This window comes from Bos grunniens, chromosome 8, assembly GCF_055505025.1.
Source record: "Bos grunniens cultivar Pamir isolate PY7600 chromosome 8, Bosgru_T2T1.0, whole genome shotgun sequence".
NCBI lineage: Eukaryota > Metazoa > Chordata > Mammalia > Artiodactyla > Bovidae > Bos > Bos grunniens.
This window is the reverse complement of record NC_141172.1, coordinates 28,015,729-28,040,527: the sequence shown is the minus strand read 5'-3', so window position 1 is coordinate 28,040,527 and position 24,799 is coordinate 28,015,729. Positions and strand designations below refer to the sequence as shown.

Genomic DNA, 24,799 nt, shown 5'->3' with positions numbered 1-24,799 from the left:
ATTTGACTGTGAAAATGGTCTTTGTTATGCAGCATGTAACCTTCTCCCCACTGGTTCTCATTTGATATTTTGGGGTAGAATAAAATGAAGTACTCTTGATTGGGAATGACTTGTTTCCTTCTGGATTGTTTCTGTGAATTACTGATCAGGTGATGCTACGCCCCAAAACTTTGTGGGATTAGAAAGTTGACATCAGTCATTGTGGACATAGAGAAAATTTATCTTCCAGACTTCACATAATACTCTCAGATGACTTCAGAATTACACACTCACTGAGTATCACAGAGATTTTAAGAAGCCGAGTGGGTTTATTATTATTTCCTTAAATACAGTACCTTGAAGAGATGGTGAGAATATTTACTTTAGTACATCCTGAGAATTCTGTTTCTAAAGTGGCTTGAAAAGATTTGTGACTACTGTTAAAATTGTAGAAAATATTAAAACTTTAGAAAAAAAGGATAAAATTAGGATTAGCTATAATTCTTAACCAGAGATAAAAAAATATTTCTAACTCTTTGGCTTATTTCTTTTTATGTCAATAAAAGAATGCCACTTCATGGCAGATAGATGGGGAAACAGCGGAAACAGTGGCTGATTTATTTTTCTGGGCTCCAAAATCACTGCAGATGGCGATTGCAGCCATGAAATTAAAAGACGATTATTCCTTGGAAGGAATGTTATGACCAATCTAGACAGCATATTAAAAAGCAGAGACATTACTTTGTCAACAAGGTCCGTCTAGTCAAGGCTATGATTTTTCCAGTGGTCATGTATGGATGTGAGAGTTGGACTATAAAGAAAGCTGAGCACCAAAGAATTGATGCTTTTGAACTGTGGTGTTGGAGAAGACTCCTGAGAGTCCCTTGGACTGCAAGGAAATCCAACCAGTCCATCCTAAAGGAGATCAGTCCTGGGTGTTCATTGGAAGGACTGATGTTGAGGCTAAAACTCCAATACTTTGGCCACCGGATGCGAAGAGCTGACTCATTGGAAAAGACCCTGATGCTGGGAAAGATTGAGGCAGGAGGAGAAGGGGATGACAGAGGATGAGATGGTTGGATGGCACCATCGACTCAATGGACATGGGTTTGGGTGGACTCCAGGAGTTGGTGATGGACAGGGAGGCCTGGCGTATTGCGGTTCATGGGGTTGCAAAGAGTCAGACACGACTTAGCAACTGAACTGAACTGATAAGTATATATTATGTGTATATATATCACTTGTATATATACTTTTTTATTCTAAATTATTTCATGCTTCATATGACTGTAGACTGTGTTTTTCACTTAGCACCTTGCCACAAATGCAGTACATTACATATTTTATATATAATATGCATCCATTGTTGAATGAATCTATAAACATAAGGCATTGTTATATCTTTAATATTCTTTCATATGGCTATATTATAATTTATTAAACCATTCCCTATTTACAACTATTTTAAATTTTTTGCCTTTAGAAATAACATTTATGAGTTTTAAAAGGTAGACTGTCTAACCATCTAACCATTGCTTATTATCATAGACAACAATTATTTGACCCATGGAAGGGAGACCTTCTCTTTGTGGTCTTGCCTCCCTCCTCAGGGTAACACAGATACTTGCCTATCCAAAACGGCTTTCTTCCACTGATGTCCCAAAGCCATCTCATGTGCTGCCTGGAGATGACAGTTACAAGGCTGCCTTGGTGACTACATGCAAACAGAAAAATCAGAGCGTCAGTGACACGGAGTTCAGCATTTCAGATGATGTGAGATGCATAATGGAAATCAAAGCTAGTTCATCTAGAAAACTGGTATATATGTAGAAAGAACCTTCCAAGATTTTAATACTCATTTTTTTATATTAATGAATATCTGTGGGGAAGGGGGTGCTTGCATCCATGCTAAGTCACAGGGTGGGGTAGATAACAGTAAAGAAGTGATACTGTATTATAATATCTGGGCTTTAAAGCACAAATCCTTTTCAGAAGATCAGCAGCTGTTTACTTATATAGATTAATTACTTAATGTCAAAAAATGACCCCTCTCATGGGAAGTTTATCTCTAAATTGCATAAATTTGGCAATTACCTGGTTAATTTGATTAGTAAAGTAACCCAAGCTACCAGATAAAATTACTGGAGGCCAACATTTTGAGCTTGATGTGTTTAGTCAAATCCCCAAATATATGTGACTCTTTTTCATCCTGCTCAGGGAAAGGAGGTCAGCCTCACTGGCAAACCTTTGTATGTTATGAAGAAATTAAAGCACCTGTTCTTACAAATACATATAAACGTTTTCTCCAAAATATAGTTGTATTTTTTATATGTTTAAAGTTTACAGCGTAGTGCCTTGACTTACATAAACTGTGAAATTTGATTACCACAGTAAGTTTAGTTAGTACCCATTTCATATAGTTACCAAAAAAACAAAAAATGTTTTTTCCTTATGATGAGAATTCTTAGAATTTACTCTTAACACCTTTCACATCTATCACACAATAATCCTGTTACACATCACAGCCGTATTCTTTATCTTATAACTGGCAGTTTATATCTTTTGATTACCTTCATCCAACTCTCCCACCCCAAATTCCTCACTTCTTAAAACCACAAACTTGATTCATCTGTTGATGGACACTTACATTGCTTCCATGTCTTCACTTTGTAAAAAAAAAAATACTGTTATAAACATGGGTGCAGATACCTTTTCACCTTTTCAACAGAGTACTGTCGTTTCCTTTAGACATATTCCCAGAAGCGGAATTGCTGGATCATACCGTAATTCAATTTTTAACTTTTGAGGGGCCTCAATACTCTTCCACGGTGGCTGTACCATTTTACAATCCTACCAACAATAAGGGATTCCTTCTCTCCACATCCTTGCCAGCATTTGTTATATCTTGTCTTTTTCGTGACCGACACTAACAGGCGTAAGAATTCTTTATGAGTTATTTTTGCAGCTAGCTAAGTTATTCCTATAAGCAATATTTGATCCCAATTCTCCAACAGTGTTCATTTAAAACTCTAAAATACTCTAAGCAAAAAGCCAATAGATATATTCTTTTTCTTTTCTTTTTTGATACAAAAAGTTTCAACAACAAAAAAGGGGAAAAAATCACCACACGCTTCTTGCCTAGTTAATATCTATTGCTGTTTTAAAAGTCAAGAACCATGATTAGTAATACATACTTGTCACAAGTTTACATTGCTGAACTGAATTTTTTTTTCATTTTACCTACAACTATCCAAGCTTTAGATTCATTTCTGAATGCTTTTCCAGATCATGTATGGTGAACATAATCTAATCTCTCTCTTAATGATATTTTTCCTACTAATACCGTCCTTTCGTATGGTATAATGCAGTGATGACTCCTAGGCCTTCTGAGATATGTAGGCACTTTTCTACTTCTCTGAATGTCCTCATGGCGCTGGATTCAGGTCATGTGACTTGGTTCCGACGTTTCTATTTACTGTGGCTTCTGTCTGACAGTTACAACAGACATGATAGCCAGTTCTCTTCCCTCTCCCTCAGATCCAATATGGCAATTCTGATGTGCTGAGGGTTTAAAACACAGAATATGAAATGTGTATTAAAAATAGCCCAAGGGAGGGTTCGAGGGGCTGTTTCAATTAATGTGACATATTAGAGTGTGGGAGACCTGGGTTCTACTTCCTGCTCTGTCCCCAATTTCCTTATGGATGTAACTTCAGCCTCAGAGTCTTTATCAGGAAGGAATAGATTTTATTCAAGGACATTTAACACCTACTTCTGCTTTAAGATCCTTGAAACTATCTTTAAAATAAGACTTTGCAAAATCCATTTTAGCTGCTTAAGTGTAAGTTTGATTTCTTTATTGATGCTCTGAGAAGAGCAAGAGCAAGAGGAGAAGAGAGCTATGTTTAGAATAGGTAAAATGTTAGGCCACAGTTATTTACAAAAATAAATATTTAGGCATTTTCATTTTATAAAAATGCCTATCATTTCCTTTTATTCCCATATATATACAAATAAAAGAGAGAAAATTAACCATATAGATACAGATATACTATACAGATATAAAAGTAAAATATAGAGAAACATACAAATAAAAATCTTTTGACATCTCTGAAATCTGAAGACATTCAAAGTGTAGAATTAAAAACATAACCCTGAATTTTTCCAGTTTTAGAAGTAAACATCTACTTCGTTAGAACTTTTTGATTAAATATAGATATATTTTAGACCAACTCTTTAAGGACAGGTCAGCAGGGGTTCCAGACACTCCTGTGGGAAACCAAAATGGTTTCAGAGATAATGATCTATAATAATAGAATTACCAAATGTACAGTGACTGCCTAAGGAAGTGAGCAGATGAGATTATGATATGCAAATTCAAGAAATACCTAATCTCGGAGTCTGGTTCCTCTGGGCTAAAAAAATAATAAAACACCAATGGGGAGGAAAGGAGAAAGGAGATAAAGATTGAGTTGAGTTAGCAATCTGATTAGGGGCAAAGGATAAAGTAAAATTTGCTGTGCTTCTCGAAACATGCATGCTGTAAATGACCATCTGTAAAGGACCATCAGGTAGCAAGAGAGCCTGAGGAAATATAAATCAGAATTGAAAAATGCTCCCTGAGATCTAAAAAACACACTAGATATGTATTAATTCTAATTATAGACTCTAAAACCATCTCCTATAAGTATTCATGAGAAAGTAAATAGCCAAGTTATAAAATGTTGCAACTATTATTTTTATATCATAGAAAGAATTGATAATTCCCAGGGGAATATTCATTGTTCAGGGCAAAGAGGTTAGAGAAGAAGAGGATCAAATGAACCTGAAAAGTAATGGGTGAAGGGAAGCAGAGGCCCATAGAATGAATGAAAACATGTTGAATGATAGAGGAGGTCTTGGGGTTCAGAGGAAAATTATACTAAGGAGGTAGGCTTGCCATTCAAAAATGTTCCTTTTAAAGTGACTGATCCAAATCTTTTAGTTTGTTTTTAACCTGCTGCTAGATATTTTCTGAAATGCCTCTATTTTTAACTGTTCTTAGGATAATCATTTTTCTTGTCCTTTTGAAATAAAATGCATATTGAAGCATCATACAAAAGTCATCAGGTCAAATATTTATACCTATTCTTCACTTAAAATTAGAAAATTTGAAGCATTTTTATGATATTTAAAAAATCTCATAGCACATATTTTTTCTTTACCTCTTATACACCTTGGAATACCATCAGAAGTGGTATTTGATAGATACCTTAATTTCTGGAGCAATATGGTACATACATAACATACACTTCAAAATAGTTTATATTACTGATAGATAATGAGTCACTTTCTAAAATATGATGGAAAATCTCCAGTTGCCCCCTAAAAACTTTATCTTGTTCTGAAAATTTTTTCAGTTGTACATCTAAAAAAAGGTCTCAGCACAATAGTCTAAAGCAATTCCCTGAAACCAGTTTACAAATTAATTTCACAAAGATATGAAAAAATTAATTCTGAAACTGCTTATTACATAATGTTTGATTTGCTAAATATGGTCGCCAATCCCCCTAAATTAATAGGGGAGATAGAAAATTTCCATCACTCTTATACTAGATTTTATAATAGTTTACTGCAGAACAAAATACCTATGTATGTATTTCTTAATATCATTATTCTGAGATTATGATCTTCCAGATTTTTGGTGTCAAAAAACATTTGTTATGAAACCATGGCAATTTAAGGTAATCCTATTGATGTCATCATTTTGCTAACCCTGCATTAGTCTCCTGATATATTTTTTATTTTATTGATCCATCTAATTGCCCAAATCTGTTATATTTCTGTACACTAACAACAAAATATCAGAAAGAGAATTTGAGGCAATAATCTCATTTACTAGTGCATCAGAAAGAATAAAATACCTAGGGATACCTAATGAAGCAAAAGACCTGTACTTAGAAAACTATAAGGTGTTGAAAGAAACTGAAGATGACAGGTAGAAAGATATACTGTGTTCTTAGGTTGGAAGAATCAATATTGTTAAAATGACCATACTACCCAAGGCAATCTACAGATTCAGTGCAACCTCTATCAAATTACCAGTGGCATCTTTCATAGAACTGGAACCAAAAAAAATTAAATATGTATGGAGACACAAAAACTCCAAGTACCCAAAACAATCCTGAGAAAGAAGACTGGAGTTTGAGGAATGATACACCCTAACTTCAGACTATAATATAAAGCTACAGAAATCAAAAGAGTATGGTACTGGCACAAAAACAGATACATAGATCAATGCAACAGTATAGAATACCCAGAAATAAACCCACACACTTATGGTCAATTAAATCTATGACAAATGAGACAAGAATATACAATGGAGAAAAGATAGTCTCTTCAATAAAGAAAACATACACACAATAGAACATTACTCAGCCATACAGAGGAATGAAATAATGCCAATTGTCACAACATGGATGGACCTAGAGATTATCATACTGAGTGAAGTAAGTCAAGGAAAGACACTTATATATGGAATTTAAAAAATAATACAAATGAACTTATTTATAAAACAGAAATAGAGTCACAGACACAGAAAACAAACTCATGGTTATCAAAGCATCAAAGGGAGAGGGATAAAGCAGCAATTTTGGAGTAGCATTAGTATCTATTAAAACCATAATAAAACATCCACTTACACCCACTAGAATGGCTAAAATCACAGAGACTGACGATGTTGCAGAGTAAATGGATAAATTTTGTCAATATCTGACCACAAGTTATCTTTCATTGAGTGTTCTGTTCTGTTATCTAATCGCACTTTGTCCAACCTGTCTGGTTTCATAACCATCAATGCCTCTTATATTGTTATAGGCTTGGTGCTATGAGATCTTTCATTGTTATATATTTCCAAATCAGTGGGCTGGGATTCCTATTTAATTAATAAATGATAGACTCTGCCATGCTGCTGACTCAGACAATCTCCTGACTTTCTTCAAAAGTTTGAGATGGAGAGGCTAAAAAATAAAACTGTGACATAGGCACAGTTTATCATAAAAGAGCTATGAAACATCATTAAGGTCAGCCCAAATCTGTTCTGAACTACAGAACTCCCTCCAAGCTCCTAAAACAAAGCCAGGTAGATGTTAGACACTCAACACTTGAATGAATGAAGAAACACTAGAGTTCCATGAGGAAAACAGAAACATTAACAAAGAAGCATCAGCCAAATGAGAAATGGGGCTTCTTACTGTTCCCTGCAAGCTTGGGCAGCTGTAGTCCACGTGCCTTTCTGCTCTGTGATCAAGGAGTGGCAGTAGCCTGAATGACGGTGCCACCCAGCTGGGCAGGATTTATCTTCCACCTCCTGAAAAATAGTTGTCCATGCTCACATCATAATGGTCTTTACAACCTAGAGTCTATTCTCAACATAGAGAATCCTGTGAGTCCTCTAACGAAAATAACTTTGTCACTAGAAAGGAGGTCAGCCCTAATCCCCGTTCTCCACTTTGAGAAACACAATGGCTTCTTATGGGACACGGTAAAGTCAGCCATGTTTTAGTTTTACACCTTTAACGTTATAATAATTGAATAAAATAAGTAAGCCTCTTTTTAAATTGTAGTGCTTAACTACTGTGTTTTGTGATTTTTAAGGCATCAACTGGCCATCTTTTCCTCTTCCCCCCTCAAAGCATAACACAGCAGGCAGAGGAAACAGCAGTAGACAGGGCGCCTCCTCTCCCTCCTGGGTTATGATGGGACTTGCTACAAGAAAAGGGATGTGGCTGCTCGGCCTGTGTCCCACCTTGGTGTGGGGGCTCCAGGATCTCCAGGCAATTCCATCGCACTTGTACAATTTTTGGAGGCTTTCTTCAAAGTGGAAGAGTCCCTTTAATTCCAGTGTGCAGTTCTTTGGGAATGAGGGCAACGGGTCCTATGGGAAGGAAAGGTAATTTAGATCTGACACCCTGTAAACCGATCACACTGTTACCTCTTTTAGGTCATCATTTGCTGAATAGTGTTTGAACTGAGAAAACTATCCCCAAACTTGAAGGCTGTTTTTCAGCTCAGGAAACAGCTTATTGTAAGCAGAGTAGGAAGTGAAGAGATTTTCATACCTGTCTGGGGAAGTGTGAGCCGGTTGTGGATTCCTCCTTATCGGCTTGAGGCGGTTCTGCCACTTTGGTTGTCTTTTGGGGCTCACTAATAAAGGATACGTTGGCCTTCCTTCTGCGAGCTGGGGAGCCGTCATCTTCCAGTTTCAGGGAAATCACCCCATGATACTTGAGGAAATCAGCAAACAACAGTGAAGACAAAACAAACAACAAGACAGAAAACAAAAACATTTGTTGTAAAAACAGGCAATCCAAACACTGGATCAAGATAAAGAGATAAAAGGATGTTTTCCTGACCACCCAAGCCTCTAAACAAAATTCAAACAGGATTGTAAGGAAAATATATAAATATAATAGTTATGAAAGGTAGTTTCACTAGATATTTTGCATCCATAAAATACAAAAAATTTAGCAATCCTCTCAGACTCAGACAGAGGAGCCTGGCAGGCCTGGGGGTTGCAAAGTATTGGACATGACTGAGGGACTGATCACATGCATTGCTTACACAGTATATACGCTTACGTTATAGATGATGTCTGTTCTATTTTTATAAACAGAGGATGGAGGAACCTGAAATCAACAGAGGAAATAAACAGGAACAAAATTGGCTTGAATAATAATTCATAATAGGGCAAAACCCTTCCAATAAGATTTTTTAGTAACTAAAAATTTCTAAACATATTTTTAAAAGAGTTTCCAAGCCCAAATAATGGGAATTTTTAAAAAGTCACTGGACTAATCACAACTTATCAGTGTTGACTCATCTATTCTTCGTCCCAGTTAGAAAAGACATCCTTGTTTTTTTGGTACATCTATAGTGCACAGAGGTCCAAGAAACACCACACACACACACACACACACACACACACACTTACTCATGAGTGTATGCCTGGTGAGAATGCTATGCTAGTAAATTCAAAGCCATGGTTTCTACACCCAAATAATCTCATTCTTTTTCAGGACCACGAGTCATTCCCTATCTGTCTTGATCACAAAAGGAACCAAAGCAGAAATCATAGGGATGAGTCAGAATATCTATCACTTCAGCCAGTACAATTAATGAACTATGCTGATGTTTGTATGTAAAAGCCACTTCACGATGGTCCAAGGAACCATGAGAATGTCTATGGCCCCCATTCACTGTAAGAAGCAAAACAGCTTCCTCAGCATTCCAGATTACTTACTAAGATCCTTTGATCCCTTTCATATGCACTCCACACATCAAAACCCAGGAGGTCCCCATCCTTACTGTTTTGCCATCCCCTCGGGTCCTAAGCTTCACTGGAGAAAGATCTTCAGAACCAAAGTCCTGCAGGGCGTCACCCCTGGTGACCGCTAGCTGCTTGGAAGTTGGAAGGGGTCTTCTTTCCAGATGAAAGGAATCAGAAGTGGTGGGTGAGGAAGCCCCTGGGGAGAGCAGGTGCCAAATGCCCTTCTCCCATGCACTGGGCATGTTTGAATTGAAGGCATATGAAGGATGGCACTGCCCTGGTGGCACACAAAACGGCAGGTCAGTCCATTTTACACAAACAGATAAGTGATCACATCGACGAAGCTTGTCATTAAATTCAGATGGATGATTTTCCCACCAGATGTTGTCTTGCTGCCATTTGCCAGAAACCCCTTTTCTCTTCATCAGTTTCCATACAGGAAAGCTATGCCCTTCTGCACATCTACAGCATGATTATGAGTCACGAAATTCATTCACAAGCCACAGATGAAAATCACTGTGGTGACTTTATAATCATCCCATCTACTTGGGAAATAGACTGCCTTCATTTCATATCAACAGAACTCCTCCGTGTCATTGGGTTTATTCCCTGATCAAGTATCATTCCACAAACACTTTTACTTGTTCACCCTCTCCCCAGTCTCCATAGGTAGAAACTGGAATTGTTGGAAGATGTTAGTGAAATCAGATAACAGTTATTCAGATGAGACTTCAACTGTTAGAGCAAAGACTCAGTCAATCTTAATGGCTCTCCTTTGATTAAAAATATTGCCAGTTAGTATGAAAAAAGTCTAAACCCAGAAGCACGTTTGGATACCTTATACTTCATCTGTCAAGTGTGTACTTCATCTATTTATGTACTTAATGTGACCAGAAAAGTCTACTGGAAAAAAAAAAAGAATTTGGTGAGGCAAGGTGGTGTGAAGAGATGTGGAAATATGAGTATGGTAAAGGAAAGAGGAAAGTGTCTATATTTATTATAGAATGAGAAAGAGAAGTAGAGATAACTAAGCAAGAAAAATATATGGCCCATAGGGCATGACCGGTGTAAAAACTGGAGTGTAAGACTAAGCATTGTAACTGGACACTTGTCAAATGCTAAAAAGACGAATAAGTAGAGGGTATTTGGCAGGAAAAAGTCAGCGTACCAAGGACTTTGGCTGATCTTTATTTAGTTCACAGGTTGTTCTTTCGCATATACCATCCAGGACCTGTTTGGCTCTGCAACCCAAGGTTATTCATTAATATTCTCCAGCTGCTCCTGAATCCCCACGCCAGCTGCACCTTTCACATCTATTTTCCTCCCATTCCTTCCTCCCTCAGAATTTTCGTGGTCACACTACAGCGAGGGCTCAGATTTTAGGCATTAAGAGCTCTCTTCCACAGAGGAAGGTAATTACAGCCCTACAAACTCGGGGCAGGGAAATAATTGTCGATAGATTCTCACCAACATTGTTTCCCCCTTGGTGAGAACAACAAACGGGTAGGGGAAAAAAAACAATGAGGCACTGACTTGTTGCTTTTCTCAAACGATCGTTCTTAGCAGGAGGAAAGCCACATGAAGCAGAAAGCAGAATAAAGGGCCTACATCATGACTGAGGTTGCTTTCTTGACAAGAAATGAAGCATTTTGATTTGAAAGCGTTATCCAGCACGCTGGCTGTTGAAAGTAAGCAGCTACAGTGCCAAGACTGCTCGTGATTTCAAGATGAGGATCAAAAGAATACCTCCTTTTGAGTCCAAAATTTTCACTGCAGTTTTTGTCTTTGTGCCAAGAACCGCATTCACGGGGGAGTTCAGAATTACTTCAAAGACCTCATCATCTTCCTCTAATCCGTCATAGGTAATTGCTATATTCCACATCTTAGTTGACATTCCTACAAGAAGTAAACATTTTAATTACTCTTTAATTGCTATTTCAATCAACTAGGTGTCAGCGAAATATATTAATTAACATGTCTGCAGCCAGACTGCAGTAGCCTGAGTGAGCCATTGTACAGCAACCAACTTGCTGAAGTCGTGCTGTTCTCCCAAATAATATTAAAAGACCACATTTGTTCCTGGACAATGATGATTCCGTTTAAATGCAAACACTGTAACAAAAAAAAGCAAGCTGCATTAGGGAAGGGATGAACAAAAAATGGTGAGCTGTTGAGACCCCAAGACTTTTTTTTTCTTTGAGAATTTTTTCCTGACCTGCCCCTTCTCATCTTAAGAATAAACAAGTACTGCAATCTTAAAATCTTAATAGTTTGAAAAATCTTAAGATGTTGATGCAGTCAGAAGTGATTATTGGATGGTACTCCACACTATTCATGGAACCCTTGAAATGATTGATTTCTAACGACAGCTGCTTCCATCGGCTGCCCTACTTCCTGAGATACTTGTAGCCCACAAACGCTTTTTCTGATGATGTAATACTCCAGAGTTTGATATCCTCCTGTGGAGAATTTATAGGCTGAGGGGTTCTAGAAATAGATGGAGCCAAATTTTTTTCTCTCTCTCTTTCTGTCTGCCTCTGTTCATGGAGTTACAATCAAGCTTGGATCACAGTAACTTTGCGAACTTAATACAAAACAGTTTTGATGTTACAAATGTATCTCCAGCCATCCTGTCACCACTCAGATGGGATGCAAAGCAACCCCGGAAACACATAATTAATGTTGGAAGAAACTTCAGAGATTGTCGAATCTTGACCATTTTCCATGACATGAATAGCCGGACATCCACCCCAAGGATTTATTTAGAAGAAAAAGAGTTGGCAGGAAGAAAAGAAAGTATTGTTTAGTGGAAAAAGATGGCTCAATTTTAAGGGGGAAAAATAAACTTATGGTGTAAGATTCAAGAGCTAAGTTTTGAAACTTTATTCTGGGTCATTTACTCATCAGCTATTCAAGTGCTTGTATTTCTATGTGCCGTGTCTTTCAGTCGTGTCCGACTCTTTGCGAACCCCTGGACTGTAGCCTGCCAGGCTCCTCTGTCCATGGGATTCTCCAGGCAAGAATACTGGAGTGGATTGTCATGCCCTCCTCCAGGGGATCTTCCTGACCCAAGGATCAAACCAGCATCTCCTGCATTGGCACTCCCATGAACTCATCTACATAAAGAGTTAAACATGTTTTTTCTAGCATTCTCATCTAAAAATCTGAATTCTTTTCTCATTGTTTTCATCTGCCAACAGATACAGAACAGACAGTAAATACTACACGTATGTGGGCTCCAGAGTTGGAAAGACCAGGAGGGTGGAATGGGAAAACAACATGAGCAAAGTCAGAGAGCAAAGCAGAGGCCTTAATCAGGAGGGCTGAGCAGAATAGCTGGCTGGAGTAGAGGAGTCTTGCCAGGGAAGAGAGGTGATAAGGCAGCACTGACATCTTGTAGCCAGACTGCAGACAGCCCTGAACCCTAAGTGGTCAGATTCAGACTTTAAACCACAGGCAACAAGGAAGGCTCTTGAAAATGGGTGTCTTAGAAAACTGAAACTGAAAAGTGTTACGTGGGAAGATTTAGGGGCCCAGGCAGGCGAGCAAAGAAGCTAGAAGTTGGGAGTCCACATAGGTCGCTGTTGTAATAAACTGGCATGAAGAGAAAAGACTTGACGATGAAGAAAGCATATGAATACTAGGACTTTTAATAATTAGAGAGCTGTTTTGACTCTCAAAGCCCATAAAGTTAAGCAGTGGTCAAATAAAATCCAATACAAAAAAGTTTTTTTCCAAGTCTCAACCATTTGCCCTCTTATTTTAAGAATTTTTTTAAAAATTATAGTAGCCCCATCCTCCCACCTTTAAAGAAAACCCCTTAAAGTTTTTTTTAAAACCTTTATGGAGTAGAACCATATAATTAGAGAAAAGCTATTCAAAGTTTCATTGAAGTACTTTTGATTTGTTTGCCTGCATTTCAACTCTGTTTCTATGTCTACCAGGTGTGCACATAGGAACTACTTTTTTTCAGTTAATGAGGTTAGAAATAAGAATTTTCTTAGTCTTTCTTTTTCCTTCCTCTCCCACCTTCAAGGTGCAAAGTATTTGTGAAAGCACAGTGATTATAAACAATTTCAGAAGGCTTGAACTGGCCCCCTGTTCCCATAAACAAAAGGTGCTGAAGAGGAAAGAGAAGTGTCAGGTTATGCAGACAGAGCCCACTTTACAGAGTGAGTTAATTCCTGGATATTTTCCTGTAAAACAGATTTCACTATTGAAAGACATTTTCTCAATGTTTTTTTTTTGCAAATGCCACATGAGAGAGCTGTTCCTTTGGAAAACATTTTGACTCTTAGGCACAGTGAAGTCTCAATTAAGAATGCAGCAAAGCCTTCAAGAACACCTATTTTAAAGGAAAACAATCATTTTCTTAAGAATATTTGCACTTTGACTCAAGATTAGACCCAGTCACAGGATGCCAAGTAGTCAGGGTTTGTTTTCGATATGGCGCAAAACCGCAAGGCGAGTATAGATCACTAGGGCTTTAAAAAGTCCCTCATTTTCTCTTCAGCTTCCTCCAAGAGCTCGCCACCCTTAAAATATTCACTCTGATTTCTCAATCTCTGTTTCTTCCCCAATCATAGAAACTGCTGCTTTTAAAGAAATGAACAGATTACTTTGGGTAAAAGGGGTGGGAATGGGGATGAAGACATCAGATCTGAAAGAGGTAAGGATTAACAACATGGGAGTAAGTAAGTATTTGCAGGATCAGTGGACAGGGGGAAATGTAACATTTTCTAAAGGAAGATATCAGTTTATGAAAGTTTCTGGCTAATGAGCTCCAAAACAATGAGCAGCCAAGTGCTGTTTCATTTATAAACTGTATTTACTTATTTTCTTCAAATGTTTAAATAATCTCTAAACTTTTAACTATTTAGAGCCTCCAGAGGTCTTTAGTATCTACTCAAAACAGCATGCAAACTCTTCCAGAAAAATGGGTATTTCTCTTACCCGGAGGAACCTGCAAGGGGACTGCTCAAAATCCACCCAAAGCCCAAATCACTCCTGATCTTGTCACAAACAGACCTCGAGTAATAAAGATGACAAACAACAAAGACTCTTGCCTCTCAAAAAGTGGAAAGACCGAACCTGCCTTAATCTGAGTACATACAAGTCACAGTGCAAATGTATCACGTCCTTTTGCCTTGAGGTTTATCAGAACCAGTGCCTGTGGCAACTCAAGGGTAAACTTCAATACGTAATAGGAATAGTTCTTCTCACCAAGGGTGGTCAGGCTGAGGAACACACTGAGGCAAATCAGAAACTTAAGCATCATAGGAAGGAGGCCAATAGCAATATTGGGGTTGTTGTTGTTCAGTCGCCCAGTTGTGTCTGACCCTTTGCGACCTCATGGACTGCAGCATGCCAGGCCTCCCTGTCCCCCACCTTCTCCCAGAGTTTGCCCAAGTTCATGTCCATTGTATCAGTGATGCCAACCAGCCATCTCATCCTCTGACACCTTTTTCTCCTGCCCTCAATTCTTTCCAGCATCAGAGATTGCTGCATGTGAAATGTGAGGCTCTTTTTTAATAGGTTGTGTCACTCAGAAATCGCTACATTGGAGTCCTAAACTTATTTGGAAATAAAGGCATTACAGATGCAATTCACATGAAGTCATACTAGAGTGGAGTGGACTCCTAATCTATTATGACTAGTGTTGTTATGAAAAGTGGGAATCTGGACACAGACACACACAAGAACACCCGATTGAGACAAAGGCAGAGATCGGGTGATACAGCAGAAGCCAAGAAAGCCCAGGGATTCCAGCAGAGCATCAGATCATGGAAATGAGGATAGAGCAGACTCCCTCTCAGCCCTCAGAAAGAATCAACCCTGCCCACATCATGATCTTGAATTTCTAGCCTCCAGAACTGTAAGAAAACAAATTCCTGTTTTTAAGCTACCAGGTTTGTGATACTTTGTTAAGACAGCCCCAGCAAGCAAATATAGTCACCTAACATCATACAACTTGCAGCCATGTCCGACTCTTTGTGATCCCATGGATTGTAGCCCGCCAGGCTCCTCTGTCCATGGAATTCTCCAGGCAAGAATACTGGAGGGGGCGGCCATAACCCTTCTCCAGGGAATCTTTCCAACATCAGAATTAAACCCGGTTCTTCCACACTGCAGGCAGATTCTTTACTGACTGAGCCACCAGGGAAGCCTGAACTGCAGAAAGGCATTCTTTTCTATGTTTAATAGTAAGTTATCAGTTTTGGAGTGGCGGTGGTATTCAGGCAATTTTGTTTTGCCTTTGCCAAAACGTCATGGGTCAGTGGCAGACAATGGCAAAAGTTTTGATCAGGTGGCCGACTCTCAGAGTACAGAACACATCCTCTGCAGAAGAGCGCAAAGGTTCAAGCCCTGGCTGCCTCTCACAGCCTTTCCATTCACCCCCGGGCAGGTGATCGAGGTCTATCCCACACAGACGGTAAGAGAGAGAACCATGCAGTACAGTGAGGGAGAGCTACCAGCCCCCATCTTTAGCAGCCAGGGAAAGGGGGCATGGCTTCTACCTTGGTGCTCCCGCCAGGCACAGTTGCCAAAAGTATGTCTTTTGGGCTAAATCCCCTTCTTCTGCTGCTATCTCCTCTAAGAAGTCTTCCAGGATTTTCCTCAGCCAGAACAGTGGCTCATCCTTGGGGTCTCAATGCACTCTATCAATGAGTTGTTCTCATGTCTGTATTTCCCAAAGTTTAGAACATCTGTGGGGGCTTCCCTGGTAGCTCAGCTGGTAAAGAATCCATCTGCTATGCAGGAGACCCCAGTTCAATTTCTGGGTAGGGAAGTTCCCCTGCTACCCACTCCAGTATTCTCAGGCTTCCCTGAGGAGGCTCAGATGGTAAAGAATCCACCTGCAATGCAGGAGACATGGGTTTAATCCTTGGGTTAGGAAGATCCCCTGAAGAGGGGAATGGCTACCCACTCCAGAATTCTTGCCTGGACAATCTCCATGGACAAAGGAGCCTGGCGGGTTACGGTCCACGGGATCACAAACAGTCAGACATGACTGAGCAACAAAACACAGCACAGCATAGAACATCTACGAGAGTAGGCTCCATGCTTTTATACTCACTTTGCACCAAGCAAAATTCTTCCAAAGGCCTAAAGCAAAATAGGTGCTATCTAATTAAATACTAGTTTTCCCTGAAAGCTGCTCGTATCAAGCTATTCCAAGACAGATAATTTAGAAATGCCCTTTAGGAATCCACATGACTATAACATTCTGAAATTTTCCATCAAAATATGAGGCAATTACATTATTTCGGCTTTGTGTCAGACCTTTAAATCATGTTTTTAAATGGCCTTTCTTCTGGATTTTTGGATGTTTGCTTTAATATTTTAAACATTTTATTTGTTATGATCTTTCATCTCATTTAAAATAAATATCTACTAGTAATAAAATAAAATACAAAGCACAAAACCTCAAGGCCAAACTGATCTCTCTGGAAGCGAGGTAATACTGTTCCTTAAGGAGTTCTAGTTGGCTGAAGTTGCATAATAGTCTGTCTTTTCCACAATCTCTAGACTGTCTTACAAAAACATGAAACAAACTGTAGACACACAGCGTACCTGGGTCAAACTGCACCAGCTTGGATGGAGTCATGGTGAAATCCTTTCCAACTGTGGCTGACACTTGGTTGACCTCAAGAGGGAAAAAAGAGAAGACATTCTTTTAACAAAAATATGCTGTGATAGAGAAATGCTGAGTCTAATCTCATACTAGACTAACTCATGTTCTTAAATCTGTTCCTAACATAAACTATCTTTTATTATAATACATCATTTTGGATCCATCTTCCTTAAAGTTACCTTTTTCCCTAGACTAATATCAATGGAAAGACACATAAAACTTTTTATTTTTTGGCTTCTCCTTTATAAATAATTCAGTTGTTGGAGAAAGTAATGTGAATTTTAAACAATATTTTTCTCTTTGCTACAGATACCATTTTATTCCATAGTCTTCCCTCTACCCCAACATGGTCCTAAAATCACGCCTTGGAGGAAAGGAAGGGGACAGAGGAGAGAAGAAAAAGTGGGCTCTCCTAACAAATAGAAGGCTGCTCTGTCAGTCACTTGGAGGGATCCCGCAAGCTCAGAGCGCAGCCTTCGGACCAAATGAATGAAAACAAGTCTGGTCCATTCTCCTGTCTGGAGGAAGCCATTCCCCTTCACAGACAGGAATGAGCGCTCTGTGGGGATGATGGACCTGGGGAACAGCCACACAGAGGCCACCAAACCCTGAACTCAGGGCTTTAGAAGTTCCTTCAAGTAAGTTGTTAAAAAAAAATTGCTCTAATCTAAAGAGACTACTGGCTGCTCCCCTGTTCCCCTTTCCTGGGGCTGAAGGACAGAGATGATTTAAGGACTCTGACATCGTGCCCTTAACTTCCCCCAAGGAGCCTAAATATATGTGAAGAACACATATTTAGTTTGAAACATGGTTGAAAAGAGTTCGAAAAAGAGGCTTCGGCTGGTTTGAAAAAGAGGTCATTGAATGAGATGTTTGGGAAAGTGGGTTACTCATTCCTTCACTTTCTTACAAGGGACGAAGGGCACAATTCAAAATGCACAAATTGCTATTTCTTGGGCCTCAGATGTGATCTCCATTTCTACCAAAGCCCCTAACATCTGCCAGTGGTCTGCAGTGGAAATGCTTTGCTCAAGAAGAGTACTGCCAGGTGAATAAAGATGCACATGTAGAGACCCAACATGTGGACACAGTGCGGGGAGGAGAGGGTGGGACGAACTGGGAGAGTAGCTTTGACATATATACACTACCAGTGTAAACCAGCTAGATATAGTGATACATGGAGATATATACACTAACGTGTGTAAAATAGATAGCTACCACGTGTGAAACAGACAGCTGCTATATAGCATACCATGCTCAACTTGCTGCTGCTATGACCTAGATGAGTGGGCTGCAGGTGGGAGGGAGGAAGGCTTAAGAGGGAGGGGATATATGTATACATAAAGTTTATTCACTTTGTTATACAGCAGAAACTAATGCAACATTGTAAAACAATTATACTCCAATAAAAAAAAAAAAAAAAAGAAGAGCACTGCCTCCTAAGCCCCTATTTGCCCTTTCTCTATGATGCCAAGGCTCCTCCCGAACAACCTTTCCCTGTGGAAAGGCAGCCCATTGTACACCTGTACCCACCATATGCTGGGAGTTACACTTCCCCGTGTGGTTCTTGCACGTGCAATTACCTAGTATTTACCACCACTGAGTTCACAGAATCCTACGTGGGAAAAGAAATGGGCTAAGGTGAAGTGGTTGCAGCAGCCAGTCAGGTGCAGGCTGGTGATTCAAACCAAGGCAACAACAGAGGGTAGAAGCACTTTCTTAAGCAGCCAATCAGCTCTGGTCTAAAGTGGCAGGCTGTGCTGTGGGCAGAGTGGTCCCTGAAAGACTCAGGTTAAGCAGCCAATCAGCTCTGGTCTAAAGTGGCAGGCTGTGCTGTGGGCAGAGTGGTCCCTGAAAGACTCAGGCTGTTTGAGAAAGGCCTGCAGACACAGCTGGCAGCTTTACTGTGCGTGCTCAGCTTCAGCAGACAAAAGATTCCCTGTCACACCAGGTCTTTTCTTCCTGCCTGGCAAGGTGAACAGTTCTGTAGCCCAAAACTCCAGCCTAGAGCATATGGTGCTTTCTCTGGAGGCCCAGATTATTAGGAAACCACCACGCAGTCTTTCTTTTTCCATAACCAATGTACTGGGAAGTTATAGGGGACATCAAGTTATCTGATCCTTTAACAATCATAAAGCACCCATAGGTCAGGAAAACAGAACCTATGCCCACTGGAAAGATAAATGCTGAGTCTGGTATATAGTATAATCTACGTGCACAAGGTTCTGAAGGTGATTTGAACTTATTGTAACTGAGACTTCACTGAGATGGCATTTCCCCCCAGAACCTAATATCACTGCTTTTTTTCCCCCTTTAGATTGAGGAGGAAGTCTTTACCAGCATTAGTATGTACAGGCTTTTCATGCTCTCATTCTCCCAATGTGCAGTTTTTCTAGAGACTTCTTAAAAACCTTTCCATTCTAGAAGCCATGGTTGTGCTCCATGTTCCATGTCAGTGGAAAGAAATAGCAGGTGACTAGTCCAAAATTAATTATTGAAAATTTCTTATATTTCAGGCTGCCTCTATTGCTACATAGCCTCTTAATTTTGCATGACTTGGGTGATGCTTAAGATAGGTGTAATCCCTGATTTTTCTCATCCACTGAGACCATAGGTGATCTTGGTGCATGCTAAGAGAAAGCCATACAGGGACTGAAGTTTGCAGACAACTTTCCTTTCCAAAGCAGAGTTTGGCCCAAGTTCACTAAGTTGGGTAGATCTTATGAAATCAAACTTCAAGAGTTAAAGACCAGATTTTAAAACTAAAGATGGGTTAGAAATAGCATATGTAGGAGCTAATGTATCTTGATAAATGATGGAGGGACAAAGAGGTTTTGTACTTAGACTTTCTGGAACAGAGCAACACTCCTGCAATTTGAAGTTTCCTTAGTTACTCTGAGTTTCTTTAAGGAAATAGTCAAAGGCACCAACCAGCAACCTAGGCTTTAGCTTGAAAGATGATAGTTTAGAGTTGTTACCTGTACAGTCACAAAGGCTGAATCCATGGAATATCCCCTTCTGGTAATCTCCAAGGGTAGCATGCCCATATTCTCACAGACCTCATATTCAGTCCGCGACCACTCAATATGAGACCAATTCAGTTCCAAACTAGGCATGTAAGAAAAGAAAAAAGAAAATCATGAGAAATGCAAAGTGGAAGCCTGTGGGGCTCCTCTGCTGGGTATAAAGCAACCACTGGTCCAAACTGGGAGAAAAAAGTGGTTCATCAACCTACACCAGTGCTGCAAACTCCTTGCATATGTTTGGTACCTTTTAGTTCACAAAGAACATCTACTAGCATTATCTCATTCGTTACTCTCAATGCTGCTGTGAGGTAGACAGAGCATGTATTAGAATTTTATTTTATGAATGTAGAAATAAGATTAAAAGTCTATCCAAGGTGTGCGGTTATCCATGATAAAGGAAGGGACTCAAATTTGAGAGTGTTTGGAAGGGAAAGGAGCAGGTGGTTAAGTTCAAGGAGACGTTCATTTTTGGAAAGGACATTGATATGAAACTTCTCTCCTATATTTTGGCCTCCTTCAATGGTACAACAAGATCATTTCCAGGCACAGATCTTCTCTAAACTCAGGTTCAGTTTAATAACAAGACGTCTTTGAGGAATGTTTAGGAATTAGAATGTGCATGTATTTTACAGGTTTACCCATCCCTCCTCTGTGTATGTGCAAGGACTATACTAACATATAGCTTGATTGCAGCGATACAACTGAATAAACCTGATGAAGACAGAATGGTCTTTTTTTCCACACTATGTCTAGTGAGTCCAAAATTTGATAGAAACTGACTTCTTTAATCCTCATAATACAAAGAGGTATTTTTTTGTCTTTTTCCTTCTCTTCAGAAAAGAACATTGAGCTTGCTGCTGCTGCTGCTGCTAAGTCGCTTCAGTCGTGTTCGACTCTGTGCGACCCCACAGATGGCAGGCCACTAGGCTCCTCCGTCCCTGGGATTCTCCAGGCAAGAATACTGGAGTGGGTTGCCATTTCCTTCTCCAATGCATGAAAGTGAAAAGTGAAAGTGAAGTCGCTTAGTCGTGCCTGACTCTTAGCGACCCCATGGACTGCAGCCTACCAGGCTCCTCCGTCCATGGGATTTTCCAGGTAAGAGTACTGGAGTGGGTTGCCATTGCCTTCTCCAACACTGAGCTTAGAGAGGTTAAATAACTAGCTTGAAGGCAAAATGCTATGACAAAGCTAACAGACAGCAGAGATAGAGTCCTTAGCATAAATCTGAAACCAAATGTTTTGTTCCTTCTCTACCATTCTTCTTCCCAACTAAAGTTCTCCATGACTCTTGTGATCTGAGCTCAAGCAGTGGGCTACAATTTTATCTTTATCCTGAAATATTTCCCTTTTTGAGGTGAGAAAACTTGAAATGGTTCACCTGAACAGTTCTCTTCAAAGATTTTCTTACATATTTTTACCCGCTGTAACCGGCAGCAACATAAAAGACATGAACGGTCTTCACTATGATCATTTAAGTCACTTCCATTTTTTTTGGTTTTATTCATTTTCCTTTCACTCTCCATTCATAAAACCCTCAGAGTTTGCCTTACTGTATTCCCAAACTTCCACTTAGATTCAGGTCTTTCCTCTAGACTTTTAAATTTACTTCTTACAGTGTTTTTCTTTGCAGAGCTAGAAATTCTGGGTGCTACCGAGTAGACCGTGGAGTTCACAAATTTCAAAGAACACTCCACACATTCCTGGAGATTATTCCTAACAGAGAGTAATAAGTTTGTCCTCTAATCAACCCTTTATGTCCTTGCACCAATCATGTGTCACAGCCACATCCTATATATTAAGTTCACTAGCAAAACAAACTCAACAGCACTGTGTTCTACTCTACCGACCAGCAGCAAGTGAGACAATGGTAGTGTGGAAGCATGGACTTATTCTAGAGCTTCAAGAATTTGTATTCATATATGTTTATTCAATCAATAGACGTGACATTTATTGTTATTGGCATGCTGGGCTTCACAAAATTTTGACATGAAAATAGGATACTTATATGAAATAATATTGGGAACCTCATGGGCCTTGATGAAATCGATTTCAAATCTGACAGGAGACAGATCAAGAAAGAAAGAAATGGCAATGCTTAAAGAATCACAAGATAACAAGCAACATGGATGTTATAAATGCCAATAGAAATAACATGTTGCAAAGAATTCCTCAAGGATCCAGCCAGATAAGAAAGGGGAACAAAATCAACAAGAATGATTGGAAGAGAAAACAGAAAGATAAAACAGGAAGGAAAAGGGAGCAGTGGGAACCAGTGAAATAAATACACAGAGATGGATTTCAACTAAGTCTGTGTAAGGTTCAAATGAGTTTCAAGGTTCAATCTTCTAAGAATCTATGTATTGCTAATGCTAACCACGACCAGCAAAAATTCATCAGTGTCACTCTGCAGGTCCAGATGACCTTGAGGCCTAAAATGAAGTGTGATTTGATTGCTGATCTAGATCCATAAGGGGATCATGCAGAGTGACATTCAGTTTCAAAGCATTAAGGGTTTTGGTGTTTGGGAACCTGCACACATCACCCTGATACATCATTGGAATGCTGCATGATGCTTAGAGGTTAAGGTTATAATTACACAATGTTCTATTTTACTTTCTTATAACTATTCCCTACAAATAATAAATGCCTATTTGAAAGCTATGAAATTTAAGCCAGGCTATATATTTTTCAGAAAAATATTTAAATCATGAGGCACTTGCATACCCAGAGGATATGTGTGACACATGCTTTGAAAGTGTTTTTTTGTTTTCTGCAGTATTGTATTTAAGAAGGCCTTTCTACACTGAGCCTACAGTTGCTTAAAGTCAACACAAACACTTGAAAGAAAAGTTAGAGATGTAGTCAGTCACCTGGGAATTCTCCCTACAAGAAGCCATACAGATAGATGTTTGCTATCATGCAGATAACCAGATGCAGAAGCCCATTAGAGAACTGTGGAAAGCTCTGGATTGGGAGGTGTCAAGCAGATGGGGGTCGGTTCACATCTTCACATTTTAATGACCCCCCTCTTCTCGTTCTGAAGTTTACAGACACACTTTCTGTGAAACCCACATGGCAATCATTGTGAGTCAGCAGGATGCAAAAACTCCTCAAGCCCTGAGGTCAGGATTTCTTGGCCTGGGAACTACTGACATTTCGGACCAGGTTTCTTTGTGGTGGGAGGCTGTCCTGTGCACCGTAGGATGTCTCCCAGTGGGGACTTCCTCACTGATCTAGTGGTCAAGATTCTGCCTTCTGATGCAGGGGGCACAGGTTCTATCTCTGGTCAGGGAATTAAGATTCCACATGCTATGGGGTGCAGGCAAAAAAAAAAAAAAAAAGTTTAGTAACATCCCTGGCTTCTACTCACTAGATCCATTAGAGGCAGTCATGCCATTCCATTCCAGTTACAACAATCAAACTGTTTCCAGACATTTCCAAATGTCCGGCACGGGGAAAGTCATCCCCAGGCGGGAAACCTTCCTGAAGTGATTTCACAGACTCATCACAATGGAAAAGTCTATTTAATCTATAAGCCAAGTTTTGGTTCTCAACAACTGTCATGAATGAAAGACATAGTCTGCGGGGTATGCCCAGACTATTTAATTTCTATTCCTCCATCCTATGTCTTTCATGATGTAGGGCTGAAACCATCACAATACTGTAATTATCCTCTAATTAAAATAAAAATTAAAAAATAAAGGCAACAGTACCCAGCATATGTAATAAAAAGATATAACATCTCACATGAAAAAGAAATTAAATGGGATGAGACTTCCAGTTCTTCTTTCAGTCAAAGACAAGACAAACTGTTTAATTACCCAATTTAGCGATCCACCTCCAAAGTCCAGCATGTGTGATCCACTTTAATCTGATTAACTCTCATTTCCAAAGTACATATAACATACTATTTAATTCACTTAGGTACTAAAGGTCTGCAGTTCATTGAGGTATCACCAAGTGCCTTGTAGGGTGACTGGGACATAGTAAGTGCTCAATAAATATTTGCTCAAGGAAATAATGAACTTCGTTTAACCTACTATTTGAAAAGCTAAATTGACCACTGAAACGTTTTTCCTTCCCAGCCTATTCACATATTTCACACAATTTGAAAAGAAAATCTCTAGGCCAGATGTTTTCACATGTTTTTTTCTAGCCCTGACTTATTCTGGATTCTTTAGGTCATATTGGATTGTATTAGCTTGAGAGAAAGAAGGCATTGGTAAACGACCATTCTATCATAAAGCATGATGTCTTATTTTCTAAGGCACATTCATGCTTCTCAACATTTGACAGTATCTAGAAATAGCTTTATTTTTCACAATGGGAGGAAGGGGATACTGGTGTTTAGTAGGTGTCGTCCAGGGGTGTTGCTAAATACCCTTCAATGTACAGGACGCCCAACTCACCCTCCACCCAAGCCCCACGACAAAGAATTGTCTGGACCAAATAGTCAAGAGTGTTGAAGCAGAGTCAAAAATATACACTTTCTGATATTCTATTTTGTGGCTGTTGTTGCTCAGTCACTAAGTCGTGTCTGACTCTTTGCAACCCCAATGACTGCAGCACGCCAGGCTCTCCTGTCCTTCACCGTCTTCCAGAGTTTGCTCAGATTCATGTCTATTGAGTCGGTGATGCTATCTAACCATTTTGTGTCTACTTGGTTCATTTATATGAAGGAACAATGAACCAAAAGAATCATTTGGAATCAAACTTTATTTTGGGATTTGGGACATTAATCCAGGTTAACAAGCAAATGTAAAAAAGGTACTTGGCTGCTCTCTGCCTCAGTTTCCTCACTTCCCCAAGTACAATAATAATGAGTCTGTACTTCAAAGAGGTTGAATGAAC

The 24,799-nt window shown here is 39.4% G+C and overlaps 1 protein-coding gene across 13 annotated transcripts in view; it reads right to left on the bottom strand.

The window, feature by feature from the left end:
* The window catches only part of FREM1 (FRAS1 related extracellular matrix 1), a 222,435-nt gene that overhangs the window by 4,398 nt on the left and 193,238 nt on the right, over window positions 1-24,799 (bottom strand). For 6 of the 13 annotated variants that reach the window (XM_086415068.1, XM_086415067.1, XM_086415065.1 and 3 more), the window contains 9 exons: window positions 19,901-20,030; window positions 16,862-16,934; window positions 11,033-11,182; window positions 9,325-9,563; window positions 8,598-8,645; window positions 8,079-8,243; window positions 7,766-7,894; window positions 7,212-7,327; window positions 1,608-1,693 (listed from right to left, as the gene is read on the bottom strand). In XM_086415068.1, coding sequence (XP_086271194.1) covers window positions 1,608-1,693; window positions 7,212-7,327; window positions 7,766-7,894; window positions 8,079-8,243; window positions 8,598-8,645; window positions 9,325-9,563; window positions 11,033-11,182; window positions 16,862-16,934; window positions 19,901-20,030 — 1,136 coding nt within the window. Of the gene's footprint in view, window positions 1-1,607; window positions 3,541-7,211; window positions 7,328-7,765; window positions 7,895-8,078; window positions 8,244-8,597; window positions 8,646-9,324; window positions 9,564-10,458; window positions 11,183-16,861; window positions 16,935-19,900; window positions 20,031-24,799 lie in introns of those variants that run through there. The other 7 variants (XR_015169535.1, XR_015169536.1, XR_015169534.1 and 4 more) reach the window with 6 other exon arrangements.